General features: G+C 41.1%; 1 protein-coding gene across 1 annotated transcript in view; it reads right to left on the minus strand.

Annotated features, from left to right (window-relative positions):
* Nucleotides 1-22,836, minus strand: part of SACM1L (SAC1 like phosphatidylinositide phosphatase) — a 59,906-nt gene that overhangs the window by 36,735 nt on the left and 335 nt on the right. The window contains exons 2-3 of the mRNA XM_055343580.1: nt 2,743-2,840; nt 1,065-1,139 (exon numbers count right to left, since the gene is read on the minus strand). Coding sequence (XP_055199555.1) covers nt 1,065-1,139; nt 2,743-2,840 — 173 coding nt within the window. The remainder of the gene's footprint in view (nt 1-1,064; nt 1,140-2,742; nt 2,841-22,836) is intronic.

Here is a 22,836-nt window from a genome sequence, read left to right on the forward strand (position 1 = left end):
GCGCATTACTTAGAGAAGTTCCTACTGAAAGGTTAAATCTTTTCTCAAAAAAATAAAACCAAAAGCAGTGATCTTAGCAGAGGGAAAGCCAGAATACGCTTTTTTTTCCTCCTGCCATCCCCAAGGCATATAGGCCTCTGCTAATGCACTTCCCAGTGTGTAGCTTAAAGCATCATGGGTCATGAGATCTAACTACTGCAGAAGAGGTAATGTCCTGTCTACATTACTCCTATGTCCTACACATCATTATAAATGGTACAGAGATGTGCTGGGGCAATATAACTAACTGGTCACTGCAACATCACCAAGATGAACAGTCCAGAATTAAGAAAGTATCACAGCACCATGAATAATACCCCAACCCTGATCCTGGCCACCTCCTCCTCCCAAAATAAAATAGGGTAAGCCTTTACCACTAAATTAATTCTTAAGCTCCATTCAAAGCTCTTCCCACAAGTACCCTTCCTGGAAGTCTCCTACATACATCTCTCTCCTAGAACTCGTCACACCTTACTACAGTAATTTACTACTCAAAAGAATCTCTCGCTAGACTGTAAACTGCAGGGAAAAAAAAGGGCCTGGCATCTTCTATAACTCAGCATCTAGCACACTGCCTGATAATATAAGAATCTTCTTCTTAAGTTAAATGAAATGAAATTTAGATAAACAAAACCACTTTCCCAGTAACTCAGAACCAGGTAACATTCTCTAACATGCACTATGTCATATTCGACCTCAAAATGGGGTTGATGGTACAGAATACTCTGGTCCATCAGTGTCTTACAATATTTACTTAAATACTCTTAGAATTTATGAAGAAATGTCTAGTTTGACTAGGGATTTCAAGTCCAGTTGAAATAAAAATAAAACCAAAACTCTTTTTTAAAGAACCACAGGCTGATAAATTTAACTGCTTGTCATTTGTAATATGTCACTTTTAGAAATTAGGGATAAATATCTAATCTACAGATTTATTGCTTCAAGCATGATAGGAAATATGCCTTCATCTTACACTGTGCCCATTTAATTAACTTCTTGGCCCATCTTAGCTTATTTTTTCTTACCTGCCACCAGATGGATTGTGCCCAGTATACCGAATATTGGTCTTGTAACAGCTGAAGGAGGAATATCTTTCTTGACTTTAAAAGAAAAAAAAAAAAAAGGAAAAATCACAAAGAAAAAGCTCACCGATAGAAAAGATTTAGTTTGACTCCCATAGTTACTTCAAAATCAACATGCATGATTTGTTCTAAGAAAGCAATAGTCCTTCATTACTATTAGACCTCCATTTCGGCAAAATATAAAATCAAGAAGTTCGTGTGAATATAAAGGCCTCTGCCTATCTAGAAGAAAGTGCCCAAAGTGACATGCTTCAGCATCCTCATCAAGCAAACTGTGGGATACTTCTATTGTTATTTTTCAACCAAGATTATTCAACCTCTTGCCAGAAGCTAAGTCTGTGTCCACTTAAGAGGATTAGAAAAGGACACCTGGGTGGCTCAGTGATTGAGCACCTGCCTTTGGCTCAGGGCGTGATCCTGGAGTCCCAGATCAAGTCCCACATCAGGCTCCCTACATGGAGCTTCCTTCTCTCTCTGCCTGTCTGTCTCTCTCTCTCTCTCTCTCTCTGTCTGTCTCTGTGTGTATGTCTCTCATGAATAAATAAATACAAATTTAAAAAAAATAAAAATAAAAAAATAAAACTGCCCTAACATTGATTAAAACCAATCGGCAATCTTGAGAGCACAGCCACCTACGGACATAGGAAATGCCAAATTATCCAACTAAAACAGACCTCTAATTCCACCATTTGATCAAAGGAAAACTATGTATGGTACTTACCAGAATAACTTAGATAACTAAGAAGACAGAAAATTACAGCCAGCCATTTCTTAAACTTTACTATCTCATGCAAAATATTTTTATGTTTCACTTTATCCATTCAAAGGATATTTACATTTACAGAATGCTTACTCGGTGGTTACTCAAATACTGTACTTACAAGAAAACATAGAGAACTCTGTCTAGAGGTGAATATTTCAATAAATGAAATATGAAATTCTAAATGTGATATTACCAAAATTATCTCACATTTTATCAGAAATCCATGTTCCATACAACTGGAAAAAAAACCTTGTTTTTCACACCCCAGAGAAGCAAAACCAAAATATAACTGGACAGACAAGATATAGATAGATAAAGCTTAGGAACATGGTTTGCCAAAAACACAAGTTTTAGTGATACACATATACATATAATTTTTTGTTTAATAAATTATCCTCAGTCATGAATATTTTCGAAAACAAAAGCAGCTGTTAAAATTCCACACACTTAATGCTCAACTTTCTCACCCTCAAAAACCTTAAATCTTATAGCTAGAAAGGAATTGAGACCTCAACAAAACCAATCCCATTAAAGTAGAAAGAAGAGAGAAATGAAGAAATAATTATGTTTTTAAATCCTTACAAGAAAGAAAGAAAGAAAGAAGAAAGAAAGAAAGAAAGAAAGAAAGAAAGAAGAAAGAAATCCTTACAGACAGTAAAAACATCAAGATCATTCCTCCTTTTCAGAAAAAGGAGGCAGCATAAAACGAATGCATAAAAATCAAATGAGGTGGCAGGAATTAAAATTTTACCAGATAGTACTCTGAAAGCCACACACGGATATACCCCTGATCAGTTTAATTACTGCAAGTGCGGTACTGGTCTCTCCCTGCCACTTCTGCCCGGGGCTGAGAAATACCTGACAAGGTGACTTCTGTGGACACACGATCAATGACAAGTACATCATCCGCTCCATCATCACAAGCTTCCACGTAAAATTTTTCAGGTGTGACATGCCTAAAAAGAAATTAAAAACCATAAATAACCACACCAGATGAAATGAAGGCTTCTAAAAAAATCTTTTTCTTTTAATGGTTTCAGTGGTGCCAAATTTTGACATCAAACGGATTTCCCAGGAGCTGTTTTAAGGTCCTGACACATTCACTGGAACTGTCTTCACCTGTATATTATGCTCACAAGGTTTGCTGTAAGACCAATTTGGCTTACACAAGAAGATCATAATAAGTTCTATCTTATTAGACTCAACATGGTGCAAAATGTAGCATAGTAATCAGGGACATAGTCTAAAGAACCAGACTAGCTGTGCCACATGAACTTCGGCAAGTTACTCATCCTCTCTGTTCTTTAGTTCCCTTACTCATCAATAGGGATAATATTAGACATCAAAAAAAAAAACAAAAACAAAAATATTAGACATCAAATAACACTATCATGAGGATAAAATGAGCTAATCTTTAATAGGCACTTAGAATAAACTCTGATACATTGTAAGCAAGATATATTAACTAAAAATAAGAAATAAATTTTATATAAAATGTTTCTGGGAAATTGTTTAAAATACCTAATACTGCAACATTTTTGTTTTTGTTGTTAGAATGTCATTTAAAAAAGGAGAATGAGGGGGGAAAAGACTTTTCATTCTGCAAGATAAGAAATAAAGGGGGTAAAATCGGGGTTGTGACAGACTACACAGAGCGAATGCAACTTTGTAAGTGGAGTCCAACAAAAATCTCATTTTTTGGTTCCTCAAAACACCTGGATAACTTAGGCCTAGCGGGGTGCTAGAAGTTAGGGGCTGCCCCAGCAAACAGTAACCCCTCGCAGAAACAATACCCTGAGAGCAATGAAGCCAGGGCTGTTGCCTCTGAGCAGGAGGCAGGAGGAGGAAGTAGCTGACCAGGCTAGGAATGGGACGAGGGTTTTTGTGGGGGTTTTGTTTTGTTTGTATTTTCCAGGAACTAATCTTTGTTATCTTAAGCTTTATTTGAAAGAATTTGTCTGTGCAGCAGCCAACCTGAGGGCTTGTTCCTTTCCTTTTAAATTCTACTTCCTCTATTCCATTATTCCATGGCCCTGCCTATAAAAAATCCACACAACCATCATCAACCTCATCTCTTATATACAGATCGTGTTTAAACTACCTGGGATTATAGAAACAAGTCCTCAGCAGGAACAAACTGTACTGACCACTTCTGACTACAAGTTCTCCACTTTTAACTATCCAAATGCAACTTACATCCTGGTATGGTTCATCTAGAACCAACTTTTTAATGTTAAGCTAGTTTCCTCCAGGGGCGGGGAGGGGGTGCTAAGAGAATGAAAATCAATTTTAATACAAATCAAGCAAAATATAACAAAGATGAATCTACTTTAAATATGGTAGTCTTCGACTAAAATACAACAGCTCATTCCTTTTTATAATGCTGAATAGCATTCCAATGGATGGTTATATCACAATTTGTTTATCCATTTGCTTGTTGACTGACAGTTGAGCTGCTTCCAGTTTGGAATATTTCAAATAAAGATTCTAGGGATGCCTGGGTGGCTCAGTGGTCAAGTGTCTGCCTTCAGCTTAGAGCATGATCCTACAGTTCTGGGATCAAGTCCCACATCAGGCTCCCTGCATGGAACCTGCTTCTCCCTCTGCCTATGTCTCTGCCTCTCTCTGTGTCTCTCATGAATAAATAAAATCTTAAAAAAAAAGTGAATAAAGGTTCTATGAACATTCTTGGACAAGTCTAAGTCAGACATGCCCCTTCATTTCTCCTGGGTAACTACCTAGAGGCAGAATGGCTGGATCTTATGGGAGTTTTATGTTTAACTTGTATAGTGGGAAGAGGGAGGGGTTGCTGGGACAAGGGAGCTTTCCAGAGTGATGGAGGTGTTCACGATCTTGATTCTGGTGATGGTTTCGTGGGTGTAAAAATATATCAAAATCTATCGTACTACTGTACACTTGAAATATGTGGAGGAGGGATGTCTGGGTGGCTCAGTGGTTTAGCACCTGCCTTTGGCCCACAGCGTGATCCTGGAGTCCTGGGATAGATAGAGTTCCACATCGAGCTCCCTGCATGGAGCCTGCTTCTCCCTCTGCCTGTGTCTCTGCCTCTCTCCCTGTGTCTCTCATGAATAAATAAATAAAATCTTTTTTTAAAAAAAGAAAAAAAAATGGGAGAGGTCCTGAAATCAACTAAAAGGAATATAACAAACTTCCAGATAATCTACTTACAGTATTCTCTAGTCTTAAATCATGAAAACAAAAGAAAATCAACATGCCAGTCCTTGTCTGCAGATGTTGTGTGCAAGCAGAAGTTGCTCTCTAAGAGCAAATAAAAAATTTACTTAAAAGTTATTAACCATGTGTTAAGCATTACAGAAGCATTAGTGACTGGGAGGTAAGGGATTGATTAAAAAAATAATAGGAAAAAAACTTCAATAACAGACCTCAAAAACAAGACTTCTTTATAAAAGCTTTCAAAGAAAGTGCTGTCTCCAGAGGAGAAGTTATTCTGACCAGCCTCACTCAGGAGAGGACTCTCCCCCCAATCTTTTCCAGGCAGTGGCCGCAGCCGCACCACCGCACAGATGCCCCAAGGCATTCTCTGAGGCTTAACCAGGCTCAGGACCTGAAAGAGTGCTGGCGGCTGACGCTATATTGGAACATCCTGTCCCGCCAACCACCAGCCAACCGCCAGCCGATGTGTGAAGAAACTCCTGGAGTTCTTTTCACAAGGTTCAAACGAATAACAAAGAACCTGTCCTCTGTTCTTTTACTTCTAAAATAATGATCACAGCATTGCTAAGGAGTAGTCCAGTTACCAATGCTGCTTCAGTGTTAAGTCAACTCCCAATGACTTGTCCTAGTCCAAATAGCGCCAAAGAAGCCACCCAGAATCCCGGTCAATCAACAAACACAGGGAAGCCTTGTTTACATGGGAAATCAAAACTGATGTAGGAAAGAGGTTAGGGTTCAAGGCCAATGGCCAAGAAAGAATTCTTAGGACGTCTTTGGTGCAAAAAGGTGGTTTTATTAAGGCATGGGACAGGACCTGCAGGCAGAAAGATGAACTGAGGTCATGAGGAGTGGCCCATCATAGACCTTTTTATTTTTTTAAATTTATTCACGAGAAACAAGGAGAGGGAGAGAGGCAGAGACACAGGCAGAGGGAGAAGCAGACTCCATGCAGGGAGCCCGATGTGGGACTCGATGCCGGGACTCCAGGATCATGCCCTGAGCTGAAGGCAACCACTGAGCCCTGAGCTCAACCACTGAGCCACCCAGGTGTCCCTGTCATATACTTTCAAGGTCTGGTTAGGGAGAGCCTAAGGCTCCCAGGTATTTTGGCAACAGATTTCCAGGATCCTAAGGTAGCTAGCTATTGTTGGGAAAGGTCATCTATTATTGTCCTGAGTCCATTCAGATGTATATTGGTGGGTCATATGCTCAGAGGATGATTGCCAATACATATTGGGTGGGTGGGGGGGGTGTATACAGAGATACAGGAAGTTTCCAAAGGAATTTTTATATATTAAAGTATTTAAAGTAGACTTACAGGATCCTGGGGGTCAGGCTAAGATTGCCTTTTGCCCTTAGCGAAATATTAAAACTGGGGCAGGTGAGTTCCTAGAGGAATGTCACTCTGCTTATTTCAAGGACTTATCAGTGGGCTACAGGTAGTAAGCGAATTTTTCTTTTGCCTTTGTGTCCCACATCAAAAACCAACACTCACATAACTGATAAGCCTCTAATCAAAATACTACTTCAATAAATTATAATAGCACTGCATTAGGAGTAGAGGCACTGAAAAGGCCTCAAGATCTGCTGTCCAAAATACGGAGATTCGACTCCTGACTTTGCTAACCACTAGCTATGTATGTAATGCTGGACAAGTTATGGGTTTCCACTCCATGCCAGCCCTCGTTCAAGTAATGAGTACCAAGTCCCTGAATCACAGAGTTTACGTTCTAATGGGGAGACATACAATGGGCAAGAGAAGTCATTCAGTGATATCAGAGGTAACCGCTATTAAAAAATAATAAATATAGGGAGACTTGGCAAAGAACGTGGTGAGAGAAGCACAATGATCAGTCCTCTTGAGGATTAAATGAAACATGAAAAAGCTCCTGGCACAATTGTGAACGAGGACAAAACATTTCTGTCAACAAGGCATCTCTGTCAGGGCCACATTCATGCAAGGGCTTGGAATCTGAGCAAAGCAAAGGGGCTCTCAGCAACCGCAAAGCTGGATGCAAACAGGGAAAGCAAACAGGTGTATTAAGCGACCCACCTCGAAACAGCCATAGGGCCTTACTAACCAGGCACAGTGATGTTCCCATGCCCCCTCACTCCACCCTCACCCCTGCCTCATGGCAAAGAGCCTATCCTCTGCTTTCGGGCCACCTCTCCCTTGCAGTGTACTCAATAAACTTCTATCTCTTTTGTTTGGCTTTGGGTGAATTCTTTCACTGCCCCCACTGCTGGCCCCCACTCTATGGGGACGCCCCACAATCACAGCCCTTCATGAAGCCTGGGGGTGAGACTGCTTACCCTAACTACCTCACAGACAACAGGAATTAAATGAGCATTTATGAAGTACTTTTGCAAAGAATAAAAGAGCTACCTCATGGGTGTGATAACTTTTTATTATTAACAAAAACATCCTTTGACAAAGAAGGGAGAAAAGCTGCAAAATTTCAGGACAGGACCAGAAAAGTTACTTAATACACACTTGAAAGAAATAATACAATGGAAGGTTCTGATATCTTTGCCACATGGGCCACCTCTGAACAATTTGGTTTTAACAGGAAGATACTGGAATCAAACTATATCTTCTAAATATGTATCCTCAAATATCAAGACCATATAAAACAGAGCTCTGATTTATCAAAAAATATTCCAGAATAATACAGGATGTGAATAAAAATTACATGACTATCTTTCTTGATTTATTTGTAAATATGACTCTATAACAGGAAAAAAGCTTTTAATACATAAGACATTGGCTTTAAGAAGCCAGCATGAAATGCTGATTATACCTTGTTAGTTCTTCTAGCAACCATTTTTATTTTTTTTTTTTATTTTTTTTTTTTTTTTAATTTATGATAGTCACAGAGAGAGAGAGAGAGAGAGGCAGAGACACAGGCAGAGGGAGAAGCAGGCTCCATGCACCGGGAGCCCGACGTGGGATTCGATCCTGGGTCTCCAGGATCGCGCCCTGGGCCAAAGGCAGGCGCCAAACCACTGCGCCACCCGGGGATCCCCCATTTTTATTTTGCATACTTAAAAGTTTGAACAATTAGGGGTGCCTGGGTGGCTCCATCAGTTAAGTGCCTGCCTTTGGCTCAGGCCATGATCTCAGGCTGCATCAGGCTCCCTGCTCAGCAAGGAGTCGGCTTCTCTCTCTCTCTGCTCATCCTCTTTCTCTCTCTCTCAAATAAATTAATTTTAAAAATTTTTAAAGAGATTTTTTTAAAAAGGTTGATTAAACTGCAGACAGAATGTGCTAGAAATTAAGTTTTATTGCAGAAGCGACTCTGCTATTCTAAAGATGTCTCCCCACCCCAAGATTCCAATCTCCTGATTACTCAATCTAGGTACTGCTCTGCAGATGGGATTAAAGTTACTAATCAACTGGCCTTACAACAAGATTATCTTGGTTAGTCAGGGTGGACCCAATGGAATCATATGAATCAGAGGAACCCAGAAAAGCAGAAGAGGAAAGAGCCAGAGAAGTGCAGCAGAAAGGGAATGAGAAATTTCAGGCATGAGATGGATTTGATAAACTGTTGACAGCTCCTGAGATGTTGGGGCCACATGCAAGGAGAGGAGAGAGGCTTCTAGAAACTAAGAGTGACCCCACATTGACAGCCAGCAAGGAAATAGGGACCTCAGTCCCAAAGCCACAGGAACTGTATTTGGCCAACACCTTGAATGAGCTTGTAAGAGGATTCTTCTCCCAAGCCTCCGGTGTGGAATGCAGCCCTGCTAATACCCTGATTTCAGCCCACTGAGACCTTGTTGGAGTTCTGACTGACCACAGAAGCTCTGAGATAATACAGTTGTCTTGTTCTAAGTCCCTCCATTTATGGTCATTGGGTACAGCGGCATCAAAAAACGAACACAGTGATCAAATCCCCTAGAGAATGAACCACTTTCACATTAACCCCTGGCCAAAACCCAATCCATAGATACAGTATCTTCCTGACACTAAACAATGAGATGCTTCCCTCAATGGAATTTTTTGATACCTGGTGTTTGAGTCTCTAAGTGACAAAACTTTTTTAAACCACTTTTAATGGAAAGTCTGTAATTCAAATTTTATTAAACCAAAGCCTCTCATTAATCTCAATATAAATAACCATGTTTTCTTGACTGACTAGGGTCTATTCTGAACACACCAATGTCTGTACCATCCCACATAGAGATGACAGTGTCTTCAAATTCTAGTAATAGAGTATGCTGGAAAAGTCGCAGCTTTTAAACTCTTACAAAGCTGGTTTGAAGCCTAGTCCCTCAAGTCACTGAACAAAACACAGAGCCTCCCAGCTCAGCTCTGTCCATGAAAGATAGCTGAGGGTAAATGAGAGAACACATGAGATAGGTCCAGCACTGAGAGGACAGTCCACAAAATGGTGGCATCATTACTGAATGACCTCAGATGGCTGTGGGCTCTTGTTTTTAAGCCTTGTGTTGTTTTGAGTCTCTTGACAAAGCCATCACCTGGGTTCCTTTTGTTCCTTTTGTATGAAACAAGGCCTGAGGACAGCTACACCATTGTGACCACAAGTGTGAAGTCCCTGTGAAGTTTGTTCTTCATCTTGCTCAGGGGCCTATGGTGCTCTCCATTCACAGCTATATTTGGGGGGCAGGGTTAGCACAGTTCTCTACATGAATGGGGAGTTACTTCTTTAATAACCAATGTTATTTTAATGCAAAAAGACGACTAATCAACATACAATTGCAGAAATCAAATTCCTTCACTTTTTAATACAATGCACAAAACACAAAGCTTGCAGCTCAATAAACAGCCAACAGAAAAAGGCATATTGCTTTCCTCAGTGCACCCTCTTCTTACACTTTGACTACCTTTAACTTTTAAGTTTTGAAACAAATTTTAAAGATTTTCTTTATTTATTCATGAGAGACACAGACGAAGGCAGAGATAAAGGCAGAAGGAGAAGCAGGCTCCCTGCAGGGAACCTGATGCAGGACTCAATCCCAGGATCATGCCCTGAGCCAAAGGTAGATATGCTCAACCACTGAGCCACCCAGGTGCCCCCTATTTGACATTTAAACTTAAAACTGATCTGGAAAGGTGTAAGAATACTGATAAAATACAAGTTGGATTACGACTTCTTTTTTTTTTTATAAATTAATTTTTATTGGTGTTCAATTTACCAACATACAGAATAACACCCAGTGCTCATCCCGTCAAGTGTCCCCCTCAGTGCCCGTCACCCATTCACCCCCACCCCCCGCCCTCCTCCCCCTCCACCACCCCTAGTTCATTTCCCAGAGTTAGAAGTCTTTATGTCTGTCTCCCTTTCTGATATTTCTCACACATTTCTTCTCCCTTCCCTTATATTCCCTTTCACTATTATTCATATTCCCCAAATGAATGAGAACATACACTGTTTGTCCTTCTCCGGTTACTGTGGCCAAGTTCAAAAAGGGTGTTGCCTGAGTTCTCCTCTGGGATTTTGATGGAATCTTGTCTCACATTTAGATCTTTCATCTATTTTGAGGTTATCTTTGTGTATGGTGCAAGAGAGTGGTCCAGTTTCATTCTTCTGCATGTGGATGTCCAATTTTCCCAGCACCATTTATTGAAGAGACTGTCTTTCTTCCAGTGGATCGTCTTTCCTCCTTTATCATATATTAGTTGACCATAAAGTTCAGGGTCCACTTCTGGGTTCTCTATTCTGTTCCATTGATCTATGTGTCTGTTTTTGTGCCAGTACCACACTGTCTTGATGAACACAGCTTTGTAGTACAACCTGAAATCTGGCATTGTGATGCCCCCAGATATGGTTTTCTTTTTTAAAATTCCCCTGGCTGTTTGGGGTCTTTTCTGATTCCACACAAATCTTAAAATAATTTGTTCTAAGTCTCTGAAGAAAGTCCATGGTATTTTGATAGGGATTGCATTATACGTGTAAATTGCCCTGGGTAACATTGACATTTTCACAATATTAATTCTGCCAATCCATGAGCATGGAATATTTTTCCATCTCTTTGTGTCTTCCTCAATTTCTTTCAGAAGTGTTCTATAGTTTTTAGGGTATATTTTGAGAACCATTTGAATGGTAAATGGTTCTCCAACCTTTTATTTTCAGGTTGTAGGTGTCCTTCTGTCTAAAATGAGTCTCTTGTAGACAGCAAATAGATGGGTCCTGCTTTTTTATCCAGTCTGAAACCCTGCGCCCTCACTGTAGCATTCCAGCTGGTCTCTCTTTACATCTCAGGCCGAATTCGTAGATTTTCAGGATGGTTTGAAGGTTATCTAGGTAATTTGGTGGGGACAGGCGATTTGGGGACCCTACTCTTCCGCCATCTTGCCCCTCCCATACAGATTTAATGTTGACACACTTTTTTCTTTGCTGTTGGACTAGCGTTCCCTGGAATACAATTCAGGGACCACCGAGATGCATTTATCAGTAATTTGCATAATGGTGTCAGCTAATCAGATGGAGAAATGGTAGTCTTGACTTGGAAAGAGAGAAGAATGAAGACACGTCCAGGGTAGACCATCCTGGAGGAGTGGCCTGGATTACGACTTTCAATTATATTGCCTCTCTCTGTGTCTCTCATGAATAAATAAAATCTTAAAAAAAAAAAAAACCCTTCAATTATATACCAAAAAAAGTAGAGAGCTACAAAAAACTAAGCCTTTGCTAACTGTCACAATCCTAATAACCACAAAGTTAGTGACTTCAGTAAGTCCTTAGAGTCCTGAAAATTATAAAGTTAGAAACTGAAATTTCTTTTGTAAGAAGAAAAATGCCATCTACAACAGACAGATTTGTAACGAGACAGTCAACAAAATAAAATTTTAATTGAAGAAGAATGAAATGGATTTCCAAGAGTGAACACTCTGCTTTAAAAAAAAAAAAAAAAAAAAAAAAAAAAGCCCTGGTATTCTTTCAGAACATGAAATCTAGGGGGTACCAACAGGTGGGTGCAGGCTGTGGGGCTGATTCAAATGTGTTCAAATGCATGTTTGTAAGAGGAGAGTGCTTGGAAATGGGCTAATTCACTAAGTCACCAATAAAGTCACCAACTTTGTTGGTAAGAGCCAACAAAGCAAGCAGATTCCAGCAGCAGAATGATGAAAAGCCTCAAGAACCAGAAGGAAACAGTAATAAGGACTGGGGTAAGGGTGAAGTGGCTGACAGTCTGTGCAAGGAACGCTCAGATCCACCCATGCCTGGGATCTAATGCTTAACACAGTTCAACGTAAGATGCTCTCTGGCCTCCGGACATCAGGCACAACTGAAGACCAGGGTGAGAGAGCTAAGTGAAGTCTGGAGACAAAGAAGGTTTAACTTACAGACTGGGAAACTCATCCTACCCTCTTCCTGTGCCAGATTCCCAGAATGCTGGCAACCTGGCTCCCATCACCCCTCTCCCTGAGCCTCCACAGGAGCCTTGAATACTGTCTCTGAAGAAACTTTTCCTGAAAGCAAAGACCAGCAACTTATGACCTTTAGCCCCTCTCCCCCATGAGAGAGTAGAGTTCCTGCTAAAGCACTCTCCAGCAAAAGCCACCAGTTGATAAGCCCTGACCCACAAGCGGACCCTCCAATCAATTTGTAGTGCCTCCTTCTTTATTTTAAAATTTTTTTAAAGATTTATTTATTTTTATTTATGATAGACAGAGAGAGAGAGAGAGAGAGAGAGAGAGAGAGAGAGGCAGAGACACAGGAGGAGAAGCAGGCTCCATGCCGGGAGCCCGACGTGGGACTCGATCCCGGGACTCCAGGATCGCGCCCTGGGCCAAAGGCAGGCGCCAAACAGCTGAGCCACCCAGGGATCTCCAGTAGTGCCTCCTTCTTAAACATGGTATGACAACCAAGGATCACCAGATACGAGGAAAGTTTCTGTCATATAAGAAAGAGTCCAAAACAAACAGAAAAATAACTCTGGATAAACGAACTATGCTGAGAACAGACTACAACTTCAAAACACTATTTTATAATTGACGGCCTCAGAGAGAGGGCACTGCAGTCATGAAATAAGAACAAGAAAAACACACTGTGAAAGCAAGAACACATTCTTGGAGTGAGGGCAGAAATAATAATTTGACTATTCCACCGAAAGAATGGAAGATAAAACTGAAGAACTCTCCATGAGAACAGAATAAAAAGTAAGAGCTATAAAATGGGAAAGCACAGGAAGGAAGGGCGGAAGAGGGGCAAAGGAAGTGGGAGAAGGAGGGGCCAGGGAGGGAGGGGGAAAGAGAGAGGAGCCTGATCCAGGATATTCAACACAAATTCAGCAGGAATTCTAAAAGAGCACACAGGGAAAAAAAAAAAAAAAAGAAAATACTTCAAAGAAATAGTAAAAATAAAAAAACAGATAACATACATACACAGAGGCACATTAAGCATTAAACTTCAGAAAGCCACAGACAATCCTAAAGTTCCCAAGAAAAAAAAGGAGAGAGGGAGAGGGAGGGAAAAAGGAGGGAGGGGGAGAAAGGAAGAGGAAGAGAAAGAGGAGGAGGGAGGGAGAGAGAGAGAGAGAGAGAAGCACTGAAATATTCAATAGCCACACTACTGAATTATCCAGCAACAACACACTGCACTATTCAACAGCAGGTCTTTAAATTCTACAAGATAATAATTTCTAATTGAAAATTCTATACTTAACCATGCTATCAAACAAGTGTGAGGATAGAATGAAAACATCTTCAGATGGGCAACATCTCAAAAGATAACCTTTCTTAGAAAGAAGGAAAGGTTTGTTTCACCAAAATGGAATAAATCAAGAGTTAGATCAAGAGAATCCAAAACAGGACAGAAGTAAAAAAAATTCTGATGAAGATATTGTCAGGGACAACAGCTACACGACAGGCCTAAAGAAAAGCAAGTACAGATTAAAGCAAGGGGTACAGGGTTCCCATAAGTAAATGTCAGAGAAGAAAATGAATTGATGGTTATCCAATGTGTTCGAGAGGAATTTTATTGCTGTCACACAGACTGAAGATGCATTAGCAACAGGCCCATTTAAAAAAAAAAAAAAAAGTCATGCAAATAAAAAGAAAAAAGGCACATTCCATTCCAGGAAAAGCAAAACATTTTTATAAGGAAATATACTACTGACTCATTTGAACTATATCTACATGAGCATAGCAATGTGAATACTGAATATCTTACTATAAATATACTGAAAGGAGAAGGGAGGAAAAGAGGGAGAGGTATAAAAGCTAAATTCTCATCCTCAGAAGTAAAAGTCACCAGATAACTAAACGTGAAAAAAATTCAGGAAACAGCAATACAAGCATGTTGTTCAGTAATGTGGAGTAAAGGGGTGTCTGGTCGGCTCAGTCACTGGAACATATGACTCAATCTCAGAGTTTTAAGTTCAAGCCCCATGCTGGGTACAGAGATGACTTAAAAATACAAAATTTTTAAAACAAAAAGAAGAAAGGAAAGAAAGAAATGTGGAGTAAAACACCCGAAGAAATTGTTTATAAAGTTGAAAGTTGATGTCTCTGGGACAGTGGGAATTAGGAGCGCAAAAAGGTGCTCTTTTAATATAAGCTCTATGTATTGTTGACTTTTAAACCATATATAAGTATTATATTAAAATAAAAATAAAGTCTAAAAATGTGTTAAGTGGTGCCTGGGTGGCTCAGTGGTGCCTGCCTTTGGCTCAGGTCATGATCTCAGGGTTCTGGGATCAGCCTGGCCCTGCAGGTTCCCTGCTCAGTGGGGAGTCCGCTTCTCCCCCTCCCTCTGCTGGACCTCCTCCCCTCCTCAACAAAGGCTCTAAGACAGTTGCTGGATATTGCCTCTCCAGTCTTTCTGAAACCCAAGTTGCTGCTGCTATCAGCCTATTCTGATAATGCTACTGAGAACAGCTCAAGAACTGGAGCAATGAAGATTCAAACAGTGCCTGCCAGCTAATCAACATTTCTAAGAAGAGTAATGTAAGAGATGACTCAGAACCCCACTAATGATCAGAGCAGGTGTCATCTCAACTCCGAGACATCTACACACCTCTTTGCTGTCTTCCTCTTCCTACCACTCTTTAAATTGCCCTTCATATTGACCTGAAGTATATGCGTTTTACCCAGTAAATGCATTCTGTAAATTTTATGATTCCCAGGTTTCATTTCAAAAGCCAGTGAAATTAACTTCAGCTCTCTAGCATTTACCATCAGAAACACTTGAGTAAACCATCCAGTGGTGTAATTTTTGGTGTGCATGGCTTTATTGTTATTTTTGTTTAGGGAGCTTCACCAAATAGGCTGTCAGGTCTCTGTAGACAAGGACTCTGCTTCTCCGTTCTCCTTGGTATTTCTCAGACAGCAGAAGCTCAATCAATATTCTTAGAGAATATAATCAGTCAGCAAATATCTACACTATGTTGGGTTTTTTCTATGGCCCTTAACTAATGTTTTCTTTGGCTCAGTGACAGAATAAAAAGGATTTAAAAACTGTTTCCCTTTCTCCCAGCTAAGGAAAGATCTTGGTAGGTCAAAAACTGGATTGGAGAGTAGGGTGTAACTAACAAGAGGGAAAAGAGCAAACAGGAGTGGTCTCTGGTTAGAAAGCTTACAAAAGTGTCACTGGTGCCAATTTCTGCCTGGAGCTTTTCAAAATTAACCAGTGGACAGGTTATACCGAGTTCTCAACATAATACATACACGAAAAACAAGACAGAAGACTCAATGATAATCAAAAATCTGGGAGAAAATATTTTATCAACAGACAAAAGAATGGCCCTCCACTGCTCTGAAGTCTCTCATTTCATTAAACTCTCCCACATTACTTTTTTTATGAAATAATAGATTTTAGAAGTTAAGACAAGGAGATTCCATCCAAGAAGATTATTTGGTCATTAACTATGCTGTTGATATCAAGTCCCTGAAGTTCAAAGTAATATCGCACAGTAAAAAGAGCTCTGGTCCTAAATGAACTGTCCAGCGAGGCTATCCAAATCTAATAGGCATGAGCCATGAACTCAAACCAAACAAGATTACGGTCTCATTTCTCTCCATTCTGAGTTCTGCTTTCTGTTAAAAGGATACAGACTCTGGGAGATACATCAAAATAGCAGAATATTTAAATAACAATTATTTCCTACTCTGACTACTTTCATTTGGTTGACTATTTTGCTTGTAAAGATTGCTGATCAAGTATGAGATAAAAAGGAAAATTCAGAAGACTGGGAGCTAAACTCATTGTGGGCAATTCTGACTATTATTCTTAATAGAAATGCATTTAATTGTATAGCCACTTGGGATTCAGTAGCTCTTAAGAGTGCTTTTTAAAAATTACCCTTGTCAAATTTTTAGAGAAGCAATATATTTAATTATAATACAAACACAAAATTTTTTTTCAGAGTTGGCAATTATGATCTTCTAGTGTCTGAAAACATCCCTTTTCCCCTCCTTGTAACATTTACGTCGCTAGGAAACAACTAACCTCTTCAAAATCCTGTCACATCCCAAGAGCAAAATGAACCCACTTAAAAAGTATTACTATTTGCTGACCCCACACCCACTACAAGGGCTATTATGAAAAACAAAACAGAGAATAACGAGTGCTGGTAAGGATGTAGAGAAACTGGAATGCTGTGCACTGTTGGCAGGAATATAAAATGGTGTAGCCACTTGGACAAACAGCATGGCAGTTCCTCAAAAAAAAAAAAAAAAATTAAAAATAGAATGATCTGGGGATCCCGGGGTGGCTCAGCGGTTTAGTCCCTGCCTTTGGCCCAGGGCGTGATCCTGAAGACCCGAGATCTAGTCCACATGAGATCTAGTCCCACATCGGGCTCCCCACAGGGAGCCTGCTTCTCCCCTCTGCCTGTGTTTCTGCCTCTCTGTGTGTGTGTCTTTCATGAATGAATAAATAAATAAATAAAATCTAAAAAAAAAAAAAAATTATCTTCTGATCCAGCAATTCTACCCTGGGGTATATGGTCAAAAGAACGGAAAGCAAGGTCTCAAAAAGATATTTATACACCCATGCTCACAGTAGTATTCTCAACAGCCAAAAAGGTGGAAGCAACCTGTATCATTCTCAACAGCCAAAAAGGTGGAAGCCACCTAAGCACCCACTGATGGATGAACAAATAAACAAAATGCAATATATACATAAAATGGAGTATTGTTCGGCCTTAAAAAGGAAATTCTGACACATACTATAACATAGATGGACTCTGAGTACATTATGCTAAGTGAATCGCAAAGGCACAAATACTGGATAATTCCACTTCTATGATGTACTTAGAGAGTCGTCAAATTCACGGAGATAGAAAGTAGAACGCTGGCTGCCAGGGACTAGGCGGAGGAGGAAGGGAGAGTCGTTTAATGAGTACAGAGTTTCAGGTTTGCAAGATGAAAAGAATTTTGGAGATGGATGACAGTAATGGTGGCACAACAATGTGAATTGAACTGGATGCTTACAAATGGTTAAGATGATAAATCTTACATATATTTTAGCACAATTTAAAACAGTATTACCATGTGCACAGAAGCATGTCAACGGTCATGGCACAAAACTAGCAAAAAAAAATCCTCGAAAATCGTACAGAAAGAATTAAATCAAAGTTTTAATACTCAACCGTAACCTATCTCTGGTTCAAGACATACAGAAATAACACTTTCCTAGACCCGGCTAGCAAAAAATAAAAACTCAGACAGTCAAGAAGGGTCCTCTGAGCCCACTATACCTATACCCAGAAGGTGCTACCACCAGCCCTCATCCATCCACCCTCTGGGTCCCAGGGGTTTCCTCCTCACTGAGCCACTGCTAGGGTATCTTTCCTACAGGTTCATCCCAGACCACCCAAGAGCCCAACACAATACCAAACAGTTGATATTTCCAGGAAGCTAATGCACTCTAATTCCATCTTCTTCCTCAAAACCCTGAGGTCCCATCTACTTCCTATTCTCTGCACATCCTAAAACCATCATCTCCAAAAACCAGATTCCTTCACAGGACCAAATCTAACTGCTACCTAACCTGAGGCTCTAATCCACAGTAAACTCCTCTAGGGTCCCCAAGCCTTCCAAACAATGCCACTCTACCACAGCAGTGTCCCTTGGTCCCCAATCAGCTTCAGGGTGCAGAAAAACCACCAGGACAGCTAGTTAAACATGAGGATTCCCAGGCCCCAACTTGATTTTTCACTAGGCCTCATGTGAAGCTCTGGAATATGCATTTAAAACAAGCGCAGTATGTGATCTGATGCAGCCCAGCCTGCAGCCTAGTGCAGACCCTCCAGCCTAAGCTACCAAGCCAATGAATATCTTGGAAATAAACTCTGCAGATCTGTGCCCAAATTTATAACCTTCCCTTCCCTCCATCCTTCCTTGCAAAGTGATGTGTGAATAAGCTGACTGTTGCTTGTACTGGACAGACCACATATGTCTTCACCACTGTGTAACTCAGTTTACGTCTGGTCAGGGTTGCATTGTAGCTGCCCCACTGACCTCACAGCTATGGCCGTCTTTGACCAAGAAAGGTGACTTCCTAACTGAAGAAACAAGGTTTCTTCAGAGGCAAGCTGCAGCCTTATATACTTTCTAAAGAATTTCCAGCTTTACACCTGTTTCAGCTAACCTTTTAAGGAGGAGAAGGTGAGGGTCCTTTAAATATGTTTCCAATAATGGATTTCTTTTGCAATTGTTTCATGATTTCAAATTTATCATTGTCTGACTTTATCCATGCCTACATAGGTAACTTAAAAAGAAAAAAGGAGGGATGCCTGGGTGGCTCAGCAGTTAAGTGGCTGCCTTTGGCTCAGGGCATGATCCCAGGATCAAGTCCCACATCAGGCTCCTTGTAGGAAGCCTGCTTCTCCCTCTGCCTCTGTCTTTGCCTCTCTCTGTGTGTCTCACGAATAAATAAATAAAATATAAAAAAGAAAAAAAGGAAAAAGGAGTCACATAGATTATTCAGAACTGCCTGGATGTCTTATAAGAATTTTAAATTCTAAACATATTGATATTGTTTTCTATATTAAAAATCCATATGGACATGTTAGCTATTTTCAAATATAAGTGACTCACTTCTATACCAGGCACATCCAAAGACTAAGGTGAAAGCAATCTGATAAGAAAAAAAGGTAATTTGAATAATGCAGTGTAATGGAAAGATCTCTGGACTCTGGGCCTGCTGTGTTCCAAGGCCAGTTCTTCCATGGCTTGGCTGTGTGACCTGCCTGTGGGGCCAAGGGCAATTATTCCCTTCTTCAACAATGATAGAGGACATACATCAACTTATGACTTCACAGAAGCATTAGAAAGACAATCAAATATGACTTAATGACTTAAGCTGCTGCTACTTCAAAATAATACGTTCCAAATTACTCCAAAAAATTGTGTTCGTTTTGAAATGCTGGCTGTGGTATCTCTCCACTGGAAAGTTCATTTACTTAGGTGATTCACTGAGGATCTCTCTGCACAGGCTTTATGCTAGGTACTGAGAACTAGAGAAAAAATTAATGTTAAGGTGTTTTGAATATGATCTACAATCTAGTGGGAGGGACAAAGCATATGCACTACAATGATTTCATCATTTCTAAGTGGCAAAATGAGTAATTCAAACAGTGCTATGGAAAGGGACCTGGGTGGCTCAGTTGGTTAAACACCTCTTTTTTTTTCTTTTTTTAAACTGAGCCATCCAGGCCTCCCAAAAGTCTGACTCTTGATCTCAGCTCAATCTTGAGCTCAGGATTGTGATTTCAAGCCCCACACTGGGCTCCACGCAGAGCCCACTTAAAAAAAAGGAGGGGGCCACCTGGGTAGCACAGTCAGTTAAGCATCTTGAGGCTTGGTTTTGGCTCAGGTTGTGATCTCAGGGTCAGGAGACTGAGCCCCACATCAGGCTCTACACTCAGCACAGAGTCTGCTTAAGTTTTTCTCTCCCCAGCTCTAACCCCTCTCCCCTGCACACTTGTGTGTGTGCACACGTACGTGCACACACACATGCACACCCACTCTAATAAATCAATCTTAAAAAAAAAAAAGGGCATACAGTTCTGTGGATTGATCGTTCAACTTTCAGTCTTCCTGTCGCCGAAAAATGGTACACTGCGTATCAATCCTAAAAGACAGACGGTGCAAGCCAGATGGACATCTGGTGTCCAGTCCCTGTGACAGTAGTGTTATAGGGGCTCAGTGAAGGGAAAGATGTGGGGAAAAGGCTTCTCAGTGAAAATGAGTCTCTGTAAATTACACTGGGTATCTCAACTACACTCTCTTTCAATCGTTATAATAATCATATGAAGTAGGACCATTCTCTTTTCACAGATGAAAAACCGATTCAGAGATTAAGTAACATGGCCATGATGCAAAGCAAATGACAAGGACAGAATTCGAATCGAAGTCTCTTCTGACTAAAAAAGTCTGCATCTCTCAGCTCTACCATAGGTCCATGATTGTGATCAGCGTGTAAAGAGAGGAAGAAGAAAGCATTTTGATAGAAGGACCAAAATAAAATAAGCGGGAGGCTAAAAACAGGGTGGCCAAGACTGGTGGAAGGGAGAAAGAATGCACTCAGCAGTTAGGGAAAAGGAGGTTAAGGGTTAGCTTAGAAAGAGGCTGGAATCCAGATGACTAAGAAATGTAGGTTCAATCACTCAGCAAGATGGAGCTGGAGATTTTAAGTAGGAGAGCAGCTGATAAAATCAGGGCATCAAAGAGGAAGGTGAACTTCATACAGGACAGTGACGGCCTGCACATTGGTGACATAATGTAGAACAAATTATTATTTAACATCCGGAGCACTTCAATGTTGTGACACTCAGTAGTAGCAGTAGTTTTGTAATAAATGATCAAACTATCTCTTGTATGGATCTTTCTTAAAACATTTCTAGGCACGTTTTTAAAAAAGGATCCTACTAATTCTTACATGGGTCAGAAACTACTGCCAACTCCAAATGCATCTAAAAAAGAACACTGCTAGGGTCAGAGGCCGCATTTAAAAACCTTGAACAGCATGCCTCAGAGCAGGAAGGGCCAGAAGGAAGGATTAAGAACAGAGATTCCAACTCACAAATTTCTTGGCAAGAAAAGCAAAATTACAGAAAAGTAGGATCTTCACATTTACAGAGGCACTCAAAACTTTTCTGGGGAGGTGGGTAATAAAGTTAAGGACTGATAAATTAGAGAATGACTTTCACATAACCCCACACTTAGTTTTTCACTCATAGTTTCCATTTCTACAAAAATCAATAGAAAAGTACCATCCCCACACGTAAGGGCCAAATTCCCTTTCTCTTTTATGGACATAGAGTTGTTGTTTTGTTTTGTTTTGAAAGGTTTGGACTGATGAGTTTTGTGTCTCCTTGGCAATATATAAGCAATCATGAGAATTCAAAAGTCCTCCATCCCTTTTAATCTGTGCCACAGGAAAATTCAACTGCATTTCATAACCTAACACTGAGGTGCATAAAGCCAAGGCTCCATATTGCTTAAACACATTTGAGACCTGGTGTGGGATCATATTAAGCCCTTCGGTGACTATCAGATAGTCCACAATAACCTAATTAGCCAGCACAGCACACGTGACACCGGCCCAGCCAGTACCCTAGTCAAAGACATTTTTTGCTGGATTCATTCACCAGCAAGGTGATCACCTTGCAGAGGGGAACTGGGAGAGAATCAGGAAACCTGGCAAGGAACACGGGCAAGGAAGTGTGCAGCTGGGACTTCCAAAGAGAATTACAGAACACAAAAGCGGCAAAGGAGTGGGCTGAGGAAAAAATAAAGGTCTTTTCTGCAAAATATCGCGCGCCAAGTAGATGACCTCACTCCCAATTCTGCGCCTCAACTTCAAATTGAACCTTCCAGAGAGTTAAGTGAGTCTGAGGTTCCAGAGAGCATAGGAAGTGCCCAGACCACACTGTGATGTCCTCCGCAGCCCTACAAAGAGAAATATGATACCTCCGCCTCTAGATCCCGAGGCATTTTAGCTCATTTAGGGATGGGTTAAGTTTCCTCCAAACGACATTTTGCTTCTGAGGCCAAGGGCATTCTCAGAATGGGGCAGCTGGATTTTTCAGTCTGGAGGGAAAATATTAAACACAAAGCACAACAAAGTTAATTCGGAGACAGGAAAACCAAGGGGCCGATGGTAATGCTAACAGAGCACGCACCTTTAATTGATTCAGAACAAGCCCAAAGAACCTGCAGACGCTAACTTTACCACTCTTTACCAACCAGAGCCTATCGCCCAAAGCCTCGAGAGCTTGGCTTTAGGGAGAAGTCAAGCTGCAGTGGCCAAAATTCTCGAGAACGGCCTCTGGCTGTCAAGAGGAACCTCAACCTGCTTTGGGCTTGAGCTGTGTAATACTTAAAAACCACGTAAATCCTTCAGGACCTCAAGAGTATACTGACTGTTCTTCTTTTTTTTTTTTTTTTTCTTTCTTTTTTCCTGCATCCTACAGGCTGGCCAGGCAGGGCTCTGGTGCCCAGGGAAGGTGTGTCGATTTGTGCGTGGCCTCGAACGTGCGGTGTGCGATGGGTCCATTGAAACAAGAAAACACAAACAAGCCAACTTCTCCTTTCCCCTGCTAAGCAAATAAAGATGAATTTAGCCGCCGCCTCTCAAAGAAACCAACAAACACACCAAGTGGGGAGGGGCGGGGAGGGGCGGGGAGGGGCGGGAGGGCGGGGAGGGGCGGGGAGGGCGGGGCGCGCGCCCCCAGCCCGCCGCCGCGCACGCCGCCCCGGCTCGCTGGGAGCCGCTCCGCAGCTTCGCGCTCCCGCGGTGGGCGCCGAGGCCGAGCAGGGCGAGGGGAGGCCCCCAG

Source organism: Nyctereutes procyonoides, unplaced genomic scaffold (assembly GCF_905146905.1).
Source record: "Nyctereutes procyonoides isolate TBG_1078 unplaced genomic scaffold, NYPRO_anot_genome, whole genome shotgun sequence".
NCBI lineage: Eukaryota > Metazoa > Chordata > Mammalia > Carnivora > Canidae > Nyctereutes > Nyctereutes procyonoides.